General features: G+C 39.7%; 1 protein-coding gene across 2 annotated transcripts in view; it reads right to left on the bottom strand.

Moving 5' to 3' along the window:
• Positions 1-18211, bottom strand: part of FBXW11 (F-box and WD repeat domain containing 11) — an 87257-nt gene that overhangs the window by 3525 nt on the left and 65521 nt on the right. For both annotated transcript variants that reach the window (XM_073649571.1, XM_073649572.1), the window contains 4 exons: positions 15904-16153; positions 12415-12533; positions 3788-3898; positions 1910-1988 (listed from right to left, as the gene is read on the bottom strand). In XM_073649571.1, coding sequence (XP_073505672.1) covers positions 1910-1988; positions 3788-3898; positions 12415-12533; positions 15904-16153 — 559 coding nt within the window. The remainder of the gene's footprint in view (positions 1-1909; positions 1989-3787; positions 3899-12414; positions 12534-15903; positions 16154-18211) is intronic.

Below are 18211 nucleotides of genomic sequence, written 5' to 3' on the forward strand. Positions count from 1 at the left end.
ATTCCAATCTCACAATATAGAATTAGTTACATGATCAGTAAACTCTGTAAAGAGAAGAAATGGCTGAATTGTGTTTCATTGGTCACCAATCCTCCAAAAAAAAGAAAACAGATCAAAACATTGCATGTGCTACAAATTGATACCAAGAAAACTTGTCTCTCTATGCAGAAAATAAGCTCTCAGACAGCTCAAATTGATGGAAAAATAGTAAAAAAAAAAGTTAGAGGTCTCAGAAAATGGTGACTTTATTTATTTTTTAAACAAAACTGCTGAAAGTTTGACATTGCTATAATCATACTGTCCAGTAGAATCATGAGCGCTGTAAAATGAAATCCCCCCCCCAAAAAAAAAAATTGCAAAATTGCATTTACTACAATTTCACCATACTCTTAAATTCTCTGTTTTTCAGAAAATGGAATGTTAAAAGGAATGGTGTCATTCAAACTACAGCGTGTCCCACAAAAAACAAGCCTTCATAAGGTTATGTCAATGTTTTCTCTTAGAAGAACGGATGGAAACAGAAGTGCAAAAACAAGAAAATCGCTATGTCTTCAAGGGGTTAAGAGTTATCTGTTGCCCGTCAATGCCAACGCTGGAACCGTGCACAGTCATCGGGGTTGAGTATAGGTGGTATTTTACTGAGGGGAAACAGTGACTCGGAAGGGGTTGTCTTAGGCTATGTGCCCACGATGCAGAAATGCTACATATTTTTTCCGCTTCTCCCTGGCAGGAAAAACGCATGCGGATTTTACATGCGTTTTTCCCGCCAGGTAGAAGCGTTTGTCAAGCGTCTTTGCATGCATTTCAGCATGCGGGTTATCAAGCGCTTTTCCAAGCGATTTTAGCATCACTTGGAAAAGTGCTTGACAACTTGGTCACACAATATAAATCCATGCAACGGGCATATATAGTGTGACCAAGTAATGGTTAAAAAAATGGTAAAAAATAAAGATTATACTTACCTTCCGATGGCCCCCGGTGTTTTCTCTGCTCCGTCTAGTCTGTTGTATGGGTCGCGGTGGTGTGAAGGGACCTGCTATGACGTCATTTAGTCATGTGACAGGTCACACGACTGCGGACGTCTGCGGCTGCGTGACCTGTCACATGACTAATTCACACCACCGCGACCCATACAACAGACTAGACGGAGCAGAGAAAACACCGGGGGCCATCGGAAGGTAAGTATAATTTTTTTTTTTTTTTTTTTTTAACAGGTACTATGGTACCAGAGTCTGGATCAGAGACTCCTCTTCTCCAGACCCGGGTACCATCCGCACATAGAATCGCATAATATCCGTATGTGCAAATGTGCTGACATGGATAATATGCGTTTCAATGCAAGTCAATGGCGGCAATTATGCTGCGTGTCCGCAAAATTAATAGACATGCTGCGTTTTTTTCCGCAATGATAATCTGCAGTGGAAATTTCCGCAGCATGTGCACAGCATGTGTGGATCATGGGGCACTTATTACTAAGCATTTTCGCTGCGGAAATTCCGCGGCAAAAACGCTTGAAAAACGCACAGTGGGCACGAAGACTTAGTAGTGGGGCGCCCTTTAATATTGTTAACTAATTCTTTTGCTATTATTGCTAGTGTTATATTACCATTCTAAAACAAATAAATTACAATTAAAAAGGTGGGTGGGGGTGAGGCCTATTTAGGCCTGCTGCATCAGTGAGACTTTTGATCTCTTTTGTGGACCATTTTAGGATGTTATTTCCTTCATGTTTGTCCTTTTAGTTGGTCTCCCTTATGTTGATTATTTATTATTGTATACTTTATAATCATGTAACTATTCAATAAAAGATTTATTTTATAGTATTTTGTCTGTGTGTTCCTATTTCTTCTTTTGGGTACAGTTGTTAAAGGGTCAATCTGGAAAATTCTTTTCTGTCATTTATACATACCACCAAAGTACGCAAACACAATGTGCTGGCAGGCGCTCGTGGATCCAAGGCAGCTTGCAGGTCCCAAACCTTTATTTTTCTAGAAAAGGTAAAAGGAAATTTGATTTCTCCGGAAGAAATAATTGCTTATGAAAGAAGTTAAAGGTGTAACACAAAATTTTGCTGTAAAAAATAAAATTAGTAACTTGAAACATTGCTGCATTTGGTAAATGAAAATCTAATGTAGCTATTAACACACTCTATTAAGGAGTTCTGTGGTCCTCTATGTATAGATTACGCTGGGGCTTTAAAGGGTTATTCCCAGTTACCCCCCAATTTATGCGCAGTTTTTGGATCAGAGGCGGGGGGAGTAGCTTCCAAAGTAGACATGTTAGCCTTTCTTTTATACGTTTCCTCATCAGTGACCAGCTTCAGGCTTTGAGGCCTTCATAAGGGAACCTGGGTGTGTGAGTGCACTTATCAAGGTTATTCTAAACTTCTATATCAAACAGCAATTTTAGCAACTTGCTAGGCTTTTGGTGCAAATTAAAGGCTGATATTTACAGTACTTTGCTAGGTTTTTGGTGAATAAAACTAACTTTATTAAACATATACAGTAGACAAAGAACAGATGTAATCCACACTTTAAAAAAAAAAGTCAAATGCTGAAAAACGGGCATTTTTAATTTCGATTTTTACTGCCAAGAGAGCAGGTTTTAGCTGCAGAAAAAAAAAACACAGTGCAAACCTAGCCCTAGACTGGCTACTGATAAGTGCGGAGACCCCCTCCTCACCATGAGTGGGAAGTCAGGGAATCAGAAAACCTCTATACGTATCTTGCAAGCATCCTGCATCAGTAATCTTTGAGAACGTTAGATATGCACAACCAGTCAGAATGACATGGCTTTCTGATGTGTACATAATGCCCGTATACCCCATGCTTAGAGCTTTTTATCCTGTAAGTAGATTTCATAAAAGCGATTTATTTTTAACTGAAATACCATTGCCATCTAATGTCCGCTCCTTCCTCTTTAAACAAAAAGTGCAGAGTTCTCCCCTCATTTAAATGTTTGGTTGGACTCGGGAGAGAAAAATTGTGGATTTCAGACAACTAAACATGAACCACAGGACTTGTGGGCTCCTGTATTGTCCCAGTGTGCAGGTCCATTGTGAACACACAAGAAACTGTACAGTGAGGCGGAGGGACAGTGTTATGAGATTGCATCCTCTCTATTACCACATAGGACATTACGGGACATTTATACACATATCTCCTTTGATAAGACCACTTCCCTAGAAGACTACTTTTCAATGCAAGTTTCACTAATGTGTTAAAAAAATGTGATCCCCTGCTGTAATATCTGTATATTCTTTTGCTTCCTCCCCTGCCCAGGAGATGTGGTATGATCAGATCATGTTCCTGTACGGTCAGACACAACCATTACACAGTACACAGCAGGGGCACATTTATAAGATTATCTCAGCACAGGAACATTTTAAATACATTAAATTGTGGAAATTATTATTTCAAGATTATTGATTAAAATGTACTTTTGTTCGTGGGAAAACCCTTTTAAGTTAACAAATGAAATATGATATTTTGTCCAGAAAAACTATCCAAGGATGAGGTCACTGCATGTCAGACAGTCCAAGGAAGCCAGTCTTTAAAAACTGGGATTATCTGTGATTGAGAAATATGTTCTCCAGTGTGAAAATGTGTGATATTATTGTGATTATTTCCATTATTAAGGGGAGGCTAACGACATGACTAAGGACAATTTTATAATATCTACAGATTTTTAGGTTTTTTTCAACCACTATGGTGCTCATCAATTCATAGCAATTTGAAAAGATCCTTTTACTCTGCAATACACTATATATATATATAGCCATACTTACCCATCATATGCTCCACTGACGATCCTCTTGTTGTCAAATCTTATACAGCGGACAAGTTCTTCATGGCCTTCTAGAACCCGTAAACATGCTCCACATTCTATATCCCATAATCTATTATTGTGAAGAAAACAACAACACAGTTTTACAAGAAATAACAGTTATTTGAAATACAGATTGCATGAAGAAAAGATACTTAAAGGGAATCTGTCAATAAGATCAACCCTCTTACGTTGTTTATATGGGCATGAAGGTCATATAATCTGAATGAAATGATACCTTGATATCTGTGATCAGATCTTTTATTCCAGAGAAATCCACTTTGTTATTAATATGTAAATAAGCTGTTAAGATCTATGGTCCGGACATAGCTATCCTTCAGAATCTGCCTCCAGAGCTTGTTTTAAATTAAGAGAACAATGGAGAGGGGATGGTATTAAGATTATTGGGGAGATCTATGCCAAGGGTCTTAACAGCTCATTTGCTTATAAGAAAAATGAGGATTTCTTGGGAATAAGACATCAGATCGCAGATATCAAGGCATTAATTTATATAGCTTCCTAGGACCTTCATGCCCAACAGACCGCTTAGGAGTGCTGACAGATTCCTTTACATTTACAAGTATTTACAATTTCCCAAAACATAGCACCATCAAGCCATAGTGGAGCTTGTTATACTCCAGAGTGCTGAATCCCTAGAAACTCGGCTGGAGGTTGAAACATTTCTGTTGTGGATAGGGGTAGGACCTGAGGCTGAAACAGAGGGGAATTCCTCCAAATTTTCTAAGGCCACGGCCCCACTATCAGTATTCGGTCAGTATTTTTTCTCAGGAGTGTAAGCCAAAACCAGGTGAGGAACAATCAGAGAAAAGGTATAATAGAAAAAAGTCACCAATTCTGCATTTATCACCCACTCCTGAGAAAAAAATACTGACCAAATACGGATAGTGGGGCCATGACCTAAGCTGTATTATTACCAAGAAGAAGACTCCTTAAAATAGCAATGAGAATTGTATTCAGCATTCTTCAAGCATTTTTAGTCAGATGAAACCATGATTACTAGCTTTTACCAAAAGTCTTAGTTTATCACAAAGCATTGCTGCAGTTACCATTCGCAACCACAGCTACTGCATCAGTACAACCAGTGTACAGCTTTCTGCTTAGAGTAGAGCGGTATAGCTTGGATACCTGCTAGGTACTTACAGGTTCTACTCCTCAGGATAAATACTCTATATATCCATCTATCTCCACACACACACACACACTATATAATTGTATACAGAGTGCTCCCCAAGAGCACTCTGCACCTCCAGCAGGAATACCCACCACTGTGGGATCGCCATTCATTTTTTGTTTATTACTCTTGGTTTTTCCTTGTGGACACTAAGCATTTTTATCAACACAGAAACTTTTTGCCGTGTGTTTGTTTGGAGCAATCTGGGGCCTCGTTTTGTTTGTGCCTTTCCCCCTTGACAAGTACATTCCCCTGATGCCTTCTCTTTACTGAGAAAGAAAGGAGTCAGGAGGGATTTTTTCTGGGGCATACAACATGAGAGTTATACTTGGGTACTGCCCTTGTTAGGGCGGAAGCAAACACAAAGGGCACTACAGGGTAGATAGATTAGATCAACTCTTCTTCTGCTGACTGAATCCCTTGAAGTTTGACATTCTTACTGCTCAAATGGGTGAGATCTACACATCTTCTATGCACAAGAACACTTTATATGTGCTATGTCCTACTCTGTATATCAAAGACTCAGTGGGCCCTTTTATGGGTGTTATTTGTTGACTACTTGCGTCTGATTGGGTTTATGCGATTTTGTAGTATTATTAAAAGTTATATGGTTAAAGAGAGCAATTTCTCCTTTTTACAAAAAAATTGACATAAATTAGAGAGAACATGACATTTGAAGTGACTTTGAGGGGTCTATATTACAGAAAAAATACCCCAAAGTGACACCATATTAAAAACTACACACATCAAAGTGTTCTAAACCACATTCAAGAAGTTCATTAACCTTTTGGTACTTCACAGGAATAAAAGCAATGTGGAAGGAAAAAAATGAACATTTTATTTCCTCCCACAAAAATGTTACTTTAGCCCTAAATTTTGCATTTTCACAAAGATAACAGGAGAAAATGGAGCACAAAATTTCTTTTGCAATTATTGTTACCCCATATGTAATGGAAAACTACTGTTTGGGCGCATAGCAGGGCTTGGAAGGGAAGGAGCATCATTTGACTTTTAAAACGCAAAATTGGCTGGAATCGATACACTACGCCATGTTGCATTTCCAGAGCCCCTGATGTCCCTAAACAGTAGAAATCCCCCACAAGTGACCCCGTTTGGAAACTACACCCCTCAAGGAACTTATCTAGAGGTGTGACCACCTTGAATCCACAGGGGCGTCACAGAATTTTATAACGTTGAGCTGTAAAAATGAAAAAAAAAATTCATTTTTTCAGGCAAAAATGTTGGTTTTGCCACAATTTTTTCATTTTCCCAAGAATAATAGGAGAAAATGGACAGTACAATTTGTAGTGCAATTTCTCCCGAGTACGCCGATACTCCATATGTAGGGGAAAGTTACTGTTTGGGTGCATGGCAGGGTTCAGAAGGGAAGGAGTACCAACTGAATTCTGGAGCTCAATTTTGGCTGGAATAGATTGCGGATGCCATGTCACATTTGAAGAGACCAGGAAACGCCAAAACAGCAGAAACTCCCACAAGTGACCCCATTTTGGAAACTACACCACTGGAGGAATTAATTTAGTGGTGTGGTGAGCATTTTTAACCTTCAGGCAATTCACAGATTTATATAACATTGGGATGAGTAAGTGGAAAATTACCATTTTTTCCAATAAAATGTTGCTTTGGTCCAAAGCTTTTAATTTTGAAAAGGGATAATAGGAAAAAATGAACGGAACAATTTGTAACGCAATTTCTCTTGAGTGCGCCAATACCTCATATGTCAAAAACTACTTTTGAGGCACAGTGCAAAGCTCACAAGGGAAGAAGGGCCATAATGGAGTTCATATTTTGCTGGAATGGTTTGCGGGTGCCATGTCACATTGGCAGAGCGCCTGAGGTGCCAGAAAAACAGAACCCCCCATAACTGACCCCATTTTACAAACTAAATTCCTCAATGAATTCATCTAGGGGTGCAGCGAGCATGTTGACACCACATGTGCCTCACAGAATTTAATACTAATGGGCGGTGAAGAAAGAATAATTACATTTTTACCACTAAAATGTTGTTTTAGCCTCAAGTTTTTAATTTTTATAAGGGATAATAGGAAAGAATGGACCTCACTGTTGTGCAATTTCTCCTGAGTGCGCCAATACCAAACATGTAATCGGGAACTATTGAGGAACAATGCAAAGCTTAGAAGGGAAGGAGCGCCATATCATAGAACAGATTTTGTTTTTATGCTTTGCGGGTGATAACCCAGTGAAAAAATCTTTGAGGTGCCAGAACAGCAGTGACCCCATTTTACAAACTACACCTCTCAACAAATTCATCTAGGGGTGCAGTGATCATATTGACCCCATGAGTGTCTCACACAATTTTATACCATTAGGCAGTGAAGAAAAAATAATTACATTTTTACCACAAACATTTTGTTTTAGCCCCACATTTTATATTTTCATAAGGGGAAATGGGTAAAAATGGCACCAAATTTTGTAACACAATTGCTGCTGAACGTAGCAATAAACAATATGTGCCTACAGTACTGCTTAGCCACACAGCGAGAGTCGGAACAGAAGGCACACTATTTGCCTCCTGGACAATAAATTATCATAGAATAATTAGCGGACTCCATATACAGAGACCCTAAGTGTCAGAAGTGCAGAATACCCTCTGTAGTGACCCCATTTTGGAGATTACACCCCTCTAGGAATTTATCTACAGGTGTAGTGACGATTTTGACTCCATGGGTGTTTTCCAGAAACTGCAATGGATGTTTCTGAATGAAAATTGCAAATAATTGACCAGTGTAGTGCCCAGTACATTGTAGTGCCTATACATTATGCCCAGCTCATGCTTCTGGAGACATGCACCCTGTAAATTAAGTGGGCTCTCATTGCTACAAGGATGCCAAACATGTGGATGCTTAACAGGGTTGTCAAAACAGATAAGTCTGCAGTCACTCTGTGTGCCTGCAGATTTACAAATCCACCCAGCGCAGACACTGTGCACTGCAGGGATTCACCAATTTCAGACCAGGGACCGGAGAGTATGTATGAGTTATGCACACCTAAGGCCAGTAGGTGCGGCCTAGCTCTCCATACACTTGTATGGAGTGAGGCCGCGCCATCTAGTCGGCCATGACCACGTCACTAGACGGACACCTGTGTGTGGCACGCCAACACACACCATGCCACACACATGCGTCCGGCTAGCAAGGTAATCTTGTTTTCATACCTCAATCACATACAGTTGTGCTCAAAAGTTTACATACCACGGCAGAATTTTTCCTTTCTTGGCCTTGTTTCAGAGAATATGAATGATAACAAAAACTTTTTCTCCACTCATGGTTATTGGTTGGGTGAAGCCATTTATTGTCAAACTACTGTGTTTTCTCTTTTTAAATCTTAATGACAACCAAAAACATCCAAATGACCCTGATCAAAAGTTCAAATACCCCAGTTCTTAATACCGTGTATTGCCCCCTCTAACATCAATGACAGCTGAAGTCTTTTGTAGTAGTTGTGGATGAAGTTATTTAATTTCTCAGAGGGTAAAGCTGCCCATTCTTGTTGGCAAAAAGCCTCCAGTTCCTGCAAATTCCTAGGCTGTCTAGCATTAACTGCGTGCTTGAGATCTCCCCAAAGTGGCTCAATAATATTGAGATCAGGAGACTGAGATGGCCACTCCAGAACCTTCACTTTGTTCTGCTGTAGTCAATCACAGGTCAACTTGGCCTTGTATTTTGGATCGTTGTCAAGTTGGAACGTCCAAGTACGTCCCATGCGCAGCTTTCAGGCTGATGAGGGCAAATTTGCCTCCAGTATTTGCTGATAAACGTGCTGCATTCATCTTTCCTTCAACTTTTACCAAGTTTCCTGTGCCTTTGTAGCTCACACATCCCCAAAACATCAGCGATCCACCTCTGTGCTTTACTGTAGGAATGGTGTTCCTTTCATCATAGGCCTTGATGACCTCTTTCCAAATGTAACGTTTATGGTTGTGGCCAGAAAGTTCAATTTTGTTCTCATCACTCCAAATTTCCTTGTTCCAGAAGTTTTGAGTCTTGTCTCTGCGCTATTTGACGTATTGTAGGAGAGATACTTTCTGGCATTTGTGCAGTAATGACTTTCTTCTGGCAACTCAACCATGCAGCCCATTTTTCTTCAAGTGCCTCCTTATTGTGCATCTTGAAACAGCCACACTGCTAGTCTTCAGAGAGTCTTTAATTTCAGCTGATGTTTGTGGGTTTTTCTTTGCATCCCGAACAATTTTCCTGGCAGTTGTGGCCGAAATTTTTGTTGGTCTACCTGAGCGTGGTTTGGTTTTTACAGAGCCCCTGATTTTCCATTTGTTAATCACAGTTTGAACGCTGATGACTGGCATTATCAATTCCTTAGATATTTTTTTGTATCCCTTTCCTGTGTTATACAGTTCAACTACCTTTTCCCATAGATCCGTTGACAATTCTTTTGCTTTCCCCATGACTCGCAATCCAAAAATGTCAGTGGCTGTAAGAAAGATGCAAGAGTCTGTCTGGATCCCAGAAACTCACTCAGCTTTTATGCACACACACTGATTACAAGCAAACAGGTCACAGGTGAGGATGTTACCTTTAGTAGCCATTCAAACCCACTTATTTCAAATACTGTGCATGTTCTTAGGCCGAAATCATCAGGGTATGTGAACTTTTGATCATGGTCTTTAGGATGTTTTTGGTAGTCATTAAGAGTTAAAAAGAGAACATACAGTAGTTTGATAATAACTGGCTTCAGCCAACCAATAAACATGAGTGGAGAAAAAGTTTTTTTGTCATCATTCATATTCTCTGAAACAAGGCTAAAAAGGGAAAAATTCTGCCAGGGTATGTAAACTTTTGAGCACAACTGTACATATGGTTGCAAATCTTGTGGCTTACTTTGTTTCCCGGTTAATATGCATGCCTCCTTTGCATCATATTAGTGTAGGCATGCAATGTCAACATTAATGGCTGATTGCATTATTTTAGTAGAGTACTTGTACTCATACTATATACAGTCTGCAGCCTCCTAGTGGAGTACTTATATCTTTTTTTAGAAAGCACTAACATTCCGGTATTGGTGTGACTAATTTATTTATTCACACTTACATTAATTTAATTACATTTGATAGGCAATAACATCATGTGCATAGTGTGATGGTTACTATATATGATATAGCCATATTGCATATTTTCTTGTCCACACAATTTGAATTTTTGATTTGCTACATATTTATTGAATTTGTGGATATTTAGGTCACGGCTTTAGTCCGGTTTTTATATCTTATTATGTAAATGTGTCTGTGCACTCCTCAATGCATTGTTATCCATTAACCATTGGGTTGTAATAAAGGTTTTTTAATTAGCATCTATTGTCCTGTCATTTCATGACCAAAGGTTTGGCTTTTCTCTGTAGATTCTTTACTATAATGAGGCAGCAGAGTTACTCTGGACTCCATCTGGCTTCTGTTCAACGGTGTACAAAACTGTGGCTGACTGCACTTTTATGCACGCTTAAAAAGACAAACGCTTGTTAGTAGGTCTGCCATGCATAGCAATGCTAATCCGGATGTGCTGGGCACATGATGCGGAAATTTCCACTCCGGATTCGCGTTGCGTTAAAAAATGCAGCAGGACCATTTCTACCGCGATCTAGATCAGTCTTCTACAGCAGTGACATCATGATTGCTGATGTCACTGCTGTAGAAGTGACATGGATCGTCGTGGGACACTCTGCGGTAGGTGGACTGCGTCTTTGACGGCGGACAGGTGAGGGATATGGTTGTTTTTTTACGTTTTTTTTTCAGGAGATCGAGGGCTTCGCGGACCCGTGCAATAAATTTTTTTTTTTTTTTAAACTGTTTTTCTATTTCATTAAAACACTTTATTCTGGCCGTGTTTTTATTGAAAAGGCAGCGACCATTTCACTACGCAGTTAGTGATGAGGGCATCTTGTAGACGCCCTCCATTACTAACCTGGGCTTCACGTCAGCCGCCAATACAATACAAGGCTGACGTAAACCCCAACCCCGTTACCCCACTCGCCACCGCTACAGGGCAGTGGGAAGAGCGGAGGCTAAGCGCCAGATTTGGCGCATCTTATGGATGTGCCATTTCTGGGACTGCTGAGGAGTGATATTTTTTAGCCGTGGAGGGGGCTAGTATGCATGGCCCCTTCCCTGGTTATTAATATCAGCCCGCAGCTGTCTAGTTTAGCCTTTTCTTGTTAGATTTTATAGGGGGACCCCCAAGTCAATTTTTTTCTTGGGTCCCCCTGTAATCTAGCTAGTAAAGGCTAAACAAACAGCTGTGGGATGATACTAATAGCCAGGGAACATTGTTGGCTAATGGCCCCTTCCCCAGCGGTCGGTTTTCCCTCTGCTGGTCATAAAAATGATGCGGGAGCCCATGCCATTTTTTTTTTTTAAATTTTCGGCTCTGTGCCCACGATTCGGACGTAGCAGCGCTTTGGATGCATATTTTTTGCTGCGTCTAAAACGTTGCATTCTATTAAACGCAGGTAAATCCACATGTGTTCACTAAATCATGTGGATTTACCGCATTCAATACTTTCTAGTCATCAAATTTCTGTTGCGCAGACAAGCGACTCCACAAGAGAATTTGACATGCTGCGGTCCTGAAAGACGCGCCGTATGTCAGTGTCCAGGGTGATCCACAGCCTCAGATGCACACATAGTGGACATGGGATTTCTAGAGATCCCATCCACTAAACCGTAATATCTGGACGCTGCGGGTTTGAATCTGTATAAACACGCAGCATCACACCTGCAGCGGCTCCTGACCGTGGCCACGTACCCAAACTCACCCTCAGCATGTTAATTTCTGTAGCGGACACACTAGTCTCCGCTGCAGATTTTGACTGATTGAAGTGTCATAATATGCGGTGGATTCACATGTACCGACAACAAAAGTGTTGCATTAGAACACCACATTTTGGACACAACAGATGTATGCTGCATCCAAATCACTGCTGTTGATCGGGGGATGTAGCGGCTAACGAACCAGCTGTGAGATGTTAATTATGGCCACGGACCATGTTTGCAAATGGCACCTTCCCAGGCTATTCTGATTTTTGGGAGTCAGAATGAACAAAACACAGCAATTCAGGAACTGCTTTTTGGTTTTGTTTTTTATCCCATTCACCATAAGGGAAAAGTGACAAGACAGCTTTAACCTTCGGGTCAGTACAATTACAGCAATACCACATTTTATTTTTTTCTATGCCTTGCCACATTTACACAAAAACTAGTTTATAGAAAAAATATTTTTTTTATCGGTATATTCTGGGAGCTATAACTTATTTCTCAGCTGAAGGAGCTGTCCAACTCGTGTTTTAAGCCTGTAGACCTATAGTTTTAAATGTGTTTACCTAAAATAAATAAATAATATGCAGCACCTTACCTTATGGTATTATCTGAAGAGCCACTTACAACTAAACGATCCCGATACTGTAGACAAGCAATCCCACGTTTGTGCCCATTTAGTGTTCGAACAAACTCACAAGTACTAGTGCTCCAAACCTAGAATAAAGGAAAGGAAAGAAGTAGAATAAAAGATTCTCACTTTCATACTTTATTTAAAAGTATACTAGTCTGAGAAAAGAAAAAGGCTCAAAACTAAGATATTTGGGATACCCCCCCCCCACACACACACACCATATTTACGATTAACCTTTTCACTGCCAGGGATTTCTTGACATTTTGCACATCTGGTAGGCAATTATGTATTTTCTATGTATACTGGCCCACTCAGTATATCACTCAGCAATTTATAAAGTACAGTGACATTTTTTGTAAAAAAATTTATTGATGGGAAAAAGTTTGACCCAAACAGAAAATGAAATACAACACATCTCCATAAACTAAAAGTTTATCATGTGCAGCATCCATATATACCACATAGGCCCAGGTCTACATTGTATATACCTTTATAAAATCACCAGTACTGAAGAGAGCAAATATCTGTTTTTCCATAAGAAAATTTCAATCTGTCATCTGTCATATCACACACAACAGTTAATTGACATTTCCCACATGTTTACTTTATGTTGTCCCCCCCAAAAATCTAATATGCTATTACACGGCTTAGTTTAGTAGGGCTTTATCAAAGTATCAAGGAACTTTCAGAAAATCTTAATTCTTAGGTGCCTTTCGAAAGACATACATAGTAATACCATCCCCTCAACCCCTCCTCGCCCATAAATGTCCCTCCACAAATTACACCATTTTAAATAATGCAACCATCGGGTGCTTCATATGAATTAATACAAAGTGGGATGAATAGATTAAACATTTCGGCTAAAACTACATTTTAATAGGCAAAAAAAAAAAAAAAAATTTGTATTTTCTACCCAATTTATTCAGAGTATGGAAATACCCATTATGTGGTCATACACTACTGATTAGGTGCATGGTACACCACAGAACGGAAGGAGCGTAATGTGAAGCTCAGCTTTTCCTTGAATGGTTTGCCGTCACCATATCGCATTTGCAGAGCTCCTGCGATATTCGTACGGTGGAAACCCCATAGAAGTGACCTCATTTTTGAAAACTATACCCATTAAGAGGTGTAAGCGACTATTTTACCAAAAGTATCTATAAGAAATTAATATGCAGAAGATGGCAAAAACTGAAGAAAAAAAAGCAATTCCGCACTTTCAATGCCCATGCTGCGTATTTTTCCGCAGCGTTTATGCTGCACTCAAAAATACGCAGCATGTCCATTAATTTTGCGGCCAAGCAGCGTAATCGCCGCCATTGACTTGCATTATAACACGCCAATTCCACAAGACTGCATCTGTACTTGCGTAATTGTCGCGTTCTAATGTGCGGATGGTACCCAAGTGTGGAGGAGAGGAGACTCTCATCCAGACCTGGGTACCATCGAATCTGTTAAAAAAAAAGAATTTAAAATAAAAAATAAAGTTTATACTCACCTTCCGGTGTCTTCCCGGTGTTTAGTCCACGCCGTCCGGTCTCTTGCAATGCTCGCGCTGTTGTGAAGGACCTGCCATGAAGTCACTGAGTCATGTGACCCATCACATAACTCAATGACGTCACCGCAGGTCCCTCACACCACCGCGAGCATTGCAAGAGACCGGACGCAGCAGAGATGACACCAGGAAGACACCGGAAGGAGAGTATAATCTTTTATTATTTTTTACCATTCTTATTCTTTTTTTTAACTATTACTTGGTCACAGTATATAAATCCATGCCGGTTGCATGGATTTATATTGTGTGACCAACTTGTCAAGCACTTTCCAAGTGATGCTCAAAATCGCTTGGAAAACTGCTCGAAAAAACGCATGCGAAAACACATGTAAAAAAGCATGTAAATCTGCATGCGTTTTTTTCTGCCAGAGAGAGGCAAAAACGCTCTGCATCAAATCTGCTACGTGGGCACATAGCCTAAAGCTAACCTGCAGAATAACCCCATATCTGCAGGTTAATAGCATTTTCTCTGGTAACCAGCTCCAGCTCCTTTAAAGCAGGGTTGTGATTAAAGTGGTGATTCTGTACTCAGAATCTCAGCTTTAGGGCTTGTTCACATGACCATATTTTCAGTCCGAGTGCGGTCCTTGAAAAAAACAAAAACGGACCAGTGTTATTCAATGGGGCACTGCAGATGAGTGATTTTTTTCCCCACTAACCGAATCTACATGTGTGTGAAGGAATAATTGCACCGTGCACTAGTTTCTTATGTAAATCAGATGAGATTCACTGCACCCATTTAAGTCTATGGGTGGGTGAAAAACAAACAAAAAAATTGCAAGCTATACAAACACACAGTATAACTTCCGATTCTTACAGGTACATTGCAATTCTGTAAAATAGGAAACTGTAAATGGTCTTGTAAATGATTAATAGATGATGCTGTAAAAAATGGATTGTATACGGATGACACGTGAGAAAAATTGTCACACTTTTCTGGCTGATACGCTGAATGATTGTTTATATGCCCTTTTGAACCTACAGAAACCCTAATATTTTGGACGGGTCACGCCTACAGTGATTATTCTGTGCTCTCAGAATCTCAGTTTTAAAAAAAAAAGTTCTGAATTATTATTCCTGTACCGGAGATCAAGGCGAGAAATGGCCATTTGGTAGCCAGAACATCCCTACAAGATACGTCTTTGGCATTGAAATGGTTAAAACAAAGACATTTTGAATGTGCATTCCTGGAGAGTAGCCATTTTACCCTTCCGCTCCACAATATTTATGTGCCCACAAAAGAAGAAGAAAAAAACAGAGGACCCAATTTTTGCTGTTTAATTTGATCTCTTTTTCCCTTTTTTTCTTTTATCCCAGTGTATCATATACTGGCATATGTTGTGAACCCTTTCATGACCCCACTGTCTTTTGTTGATGGACGTTTAAATGGGATTATTCAAAAATTAGATTCACAAATATCAAATCTAAGTCACCAGGTCAAACCCCAACCTTTTGGCATTAGAAAATATCTGCATTCCTATTTTTTTTGTTCTTAAAACAAGTGCTAAAAATGAAGGTGCTTGGTCCTGTGAACCATTAGCCATAGAATACAGCATCGTTGTCTTGTCCCTGTATAGATACAGCTTGAATCTTCTGGTTTGTGAGTTTTATCTACATAAGATTGTGTCTGGCAGTACAACCAGACACCTCCATGGTTGTAAAGTGCTTTAGGCAAATAATTGCCAGGTTTAAAAGTCCCTTTTGGCTACGTAATTGGCACAGGAAAATATTCTTTCATTAAAGTTGTGAAAAGGCAAATCTGAGAAAAGGGTGAAACAAGTTGCCCATTTTTAGTGGTGTTACACATGTAATATGACATTTGAGTGGTTCAGTTCTAGGTAGACATATCAGAAATCTCAGCCATTTTCAGGGTTCGAAAGCAAAATTATTCCACTCACCTTAATTGTCCTATCGCCAGATGCTGATACAATATATTTATCATCAAAATCAACAACATTTACTGCTGCGCGATGGCCAACTAGAACACGCCTTAGCGTGATATCTGTAGGAGACGCCATATCCCAGACAGCAATAGATCGGTCCTTAGAACAGGTAACCATCAAACCATTGCAGAATCGAAGATGAAGTACTGCTTCATTGTGATGGATGAGGGTGTTCAGCACCTCCCCACTGTTCACATCCCAAACTCTGCAACAAAGAAAAACTGGGTTCAATCAAATAAAAAAGGATCTATGACAGCCTATTACATAGTACGTCATCAGATTGTAATCACTGCTAATTATTTTCAAACCACATTTTAAGCAGCACACCAAGATATCACAGTATTGATGAAAAGAATATAAAAATGTTCCAAATATTAATAATGAAACAGAAAATAATTCTTGTGAGCATTAGACAAGATTTTAAGACTAGGAAATGTATTTCAGTTTAGATTTCCAAGTACAATGCTGACCAAGGATAGGGCTATGAGACCAATTGGGGAGCCACATCCCCCAGCACTCTAAAATGTTAAGACTTTAACCCCCTTTACCCAGAGGGTGTTTTGCACGTTAATGAGAAGGCCAATTTTTACAATTCTGACCACTGTCACTTTATGAGGTAATTACTCTGGAACGCTTCAACGGATCCCCCTGATTCTGAGACTGTTTTTTCGTGACATATTGTACTTAATGACAGTGGTAAAATTTCTTCGATATCACTTGGGTTTATTTGTGAAAAAAAAAACGGAAATTTGGCAAAAATTTTGAAATTTTCACATTTTGAATTTTTATGCCCTTAAATCAGAGAGATATGTCACACAAAATAGTTAATAACATTTCCCACATGTCTACTTTACATCAGCACAATTTTGGAACCAAAATTTTTTTGTTAGGAAGTCATAATGGCTAAAAGTTGACCAGCAATTTCTCATTTTTACAACAAAATTTACAAAACAATTTTTTTTTTAGGGACCACATCACATTTGAAGTCACTTTGAGGGGTCTTTATGACAGAAAATACCCAAAAGTGACACCATTCTAAAAACTGCACCCTTCAAGGTCCTCAAAACCACATTCAAGAAGTTTATTAACCCTTCAGGTGCTTCACAGGAATTTTTGGAATGTGGAAGAAAAAAATGAACATTTTTCTTTTCACAAAAATGTTTTTTTTAGACTCAATATTTTATTTTTGCAGGGGTAAAAGGAAAAAAATAGACCCCAAAATTTGTTGTGCAATTTCTCCTGAGCATGGTGATACCCCATATGTGGGGAAAAACCACTGTTTGGGCGCACGCCAGGGTTCGGAAGGGAAGGAGCGCCATTAGACTTTTTGAATGTAAAATTTGCTTGAATAATTAGCGGATGTGCCCCTAATGTGCCTAAACAGTGGAAACTAGACCACGCAGAGAAGTTATCTAGATGTGTGGTAAGCACCCTGAACCCCCAGATGCTTCACAGAAGGTTATAACATGGAGCCGTGAAAATAAAAAAAATCAAACTTTTTCCACAAAAATGATGTTTTAGCCCCAAATTTTTTATTTTCACAACGGTAAGAGGAGAAAATGGACCCCAAAAACTTGTGTGCAATTTCTCCTGGGTACGCAGATACCCCATATGTAGGGAAAATACACTGTTTGGGAACAAGGTATGGTTCAGAAGAGAAGTACTGTGTGACTTTTTGAAAACAAAATTGGCTGGAATGGACAGCGGACGTCATGTCGCGTTTGGAGAGCCCCTGATGTGCCTAAATAGTGGAAACCCCCCACAAGTGACACAATTTTGGAAACTAGACCCCTCAAGGATTTTATCAAGGGGTATAATCAACATTTTGAAACTAGAGGTACGAGACAGAATTTGATAATATTGAAAGTCATCATATTGAATAAGTTGTTATTAGCCTTGGGCGCAAGTGCTCGCTACTTGAGTTTGCATCGGGTACTCAGGTATGCACCATGTATCGCGCGTGCTCGAGTGATATGCTCGAGTCCCCGCCCGTATGTTTCACGGTTATTAGACACCTAAAAAAAACATGCAGGGATCGCTCGTGCATGGCAGGCAATCCCCGCAAATTTTTTTGGGCCATAAAGCATATGGGGCGGAGACTCGAGCACGCGCGATACATGGTGCATACCCGCTGCAAACTCAAGTAGTGCGCACTTACGCTCAACAATGGTCGCCATATCGTCATCATTTTTTTTTTCTTTACCTTTGAAAAAATCCCTAACCCTAGCACAACTCTAACCCTAGAGTTTATTTTTTACGCCGT

Source organism: Phyllobates terribilis, unplaced genomic scaffold (genome assembly GCF_046119375.1).
Source record: "Phyllobates terribilis strain yellow unplaced genomic scaffold, ASM4611937v1 Scaffold_10__3_contigs__length_209671492, whole genome shotgun sequence".
Classification (NCBI taxonomy): Eukaryota; Metazoa; Chordata; class Amphibia; order Anura; family Dendrobatidae; genus Phyllobates; species Phyllobates terribilis.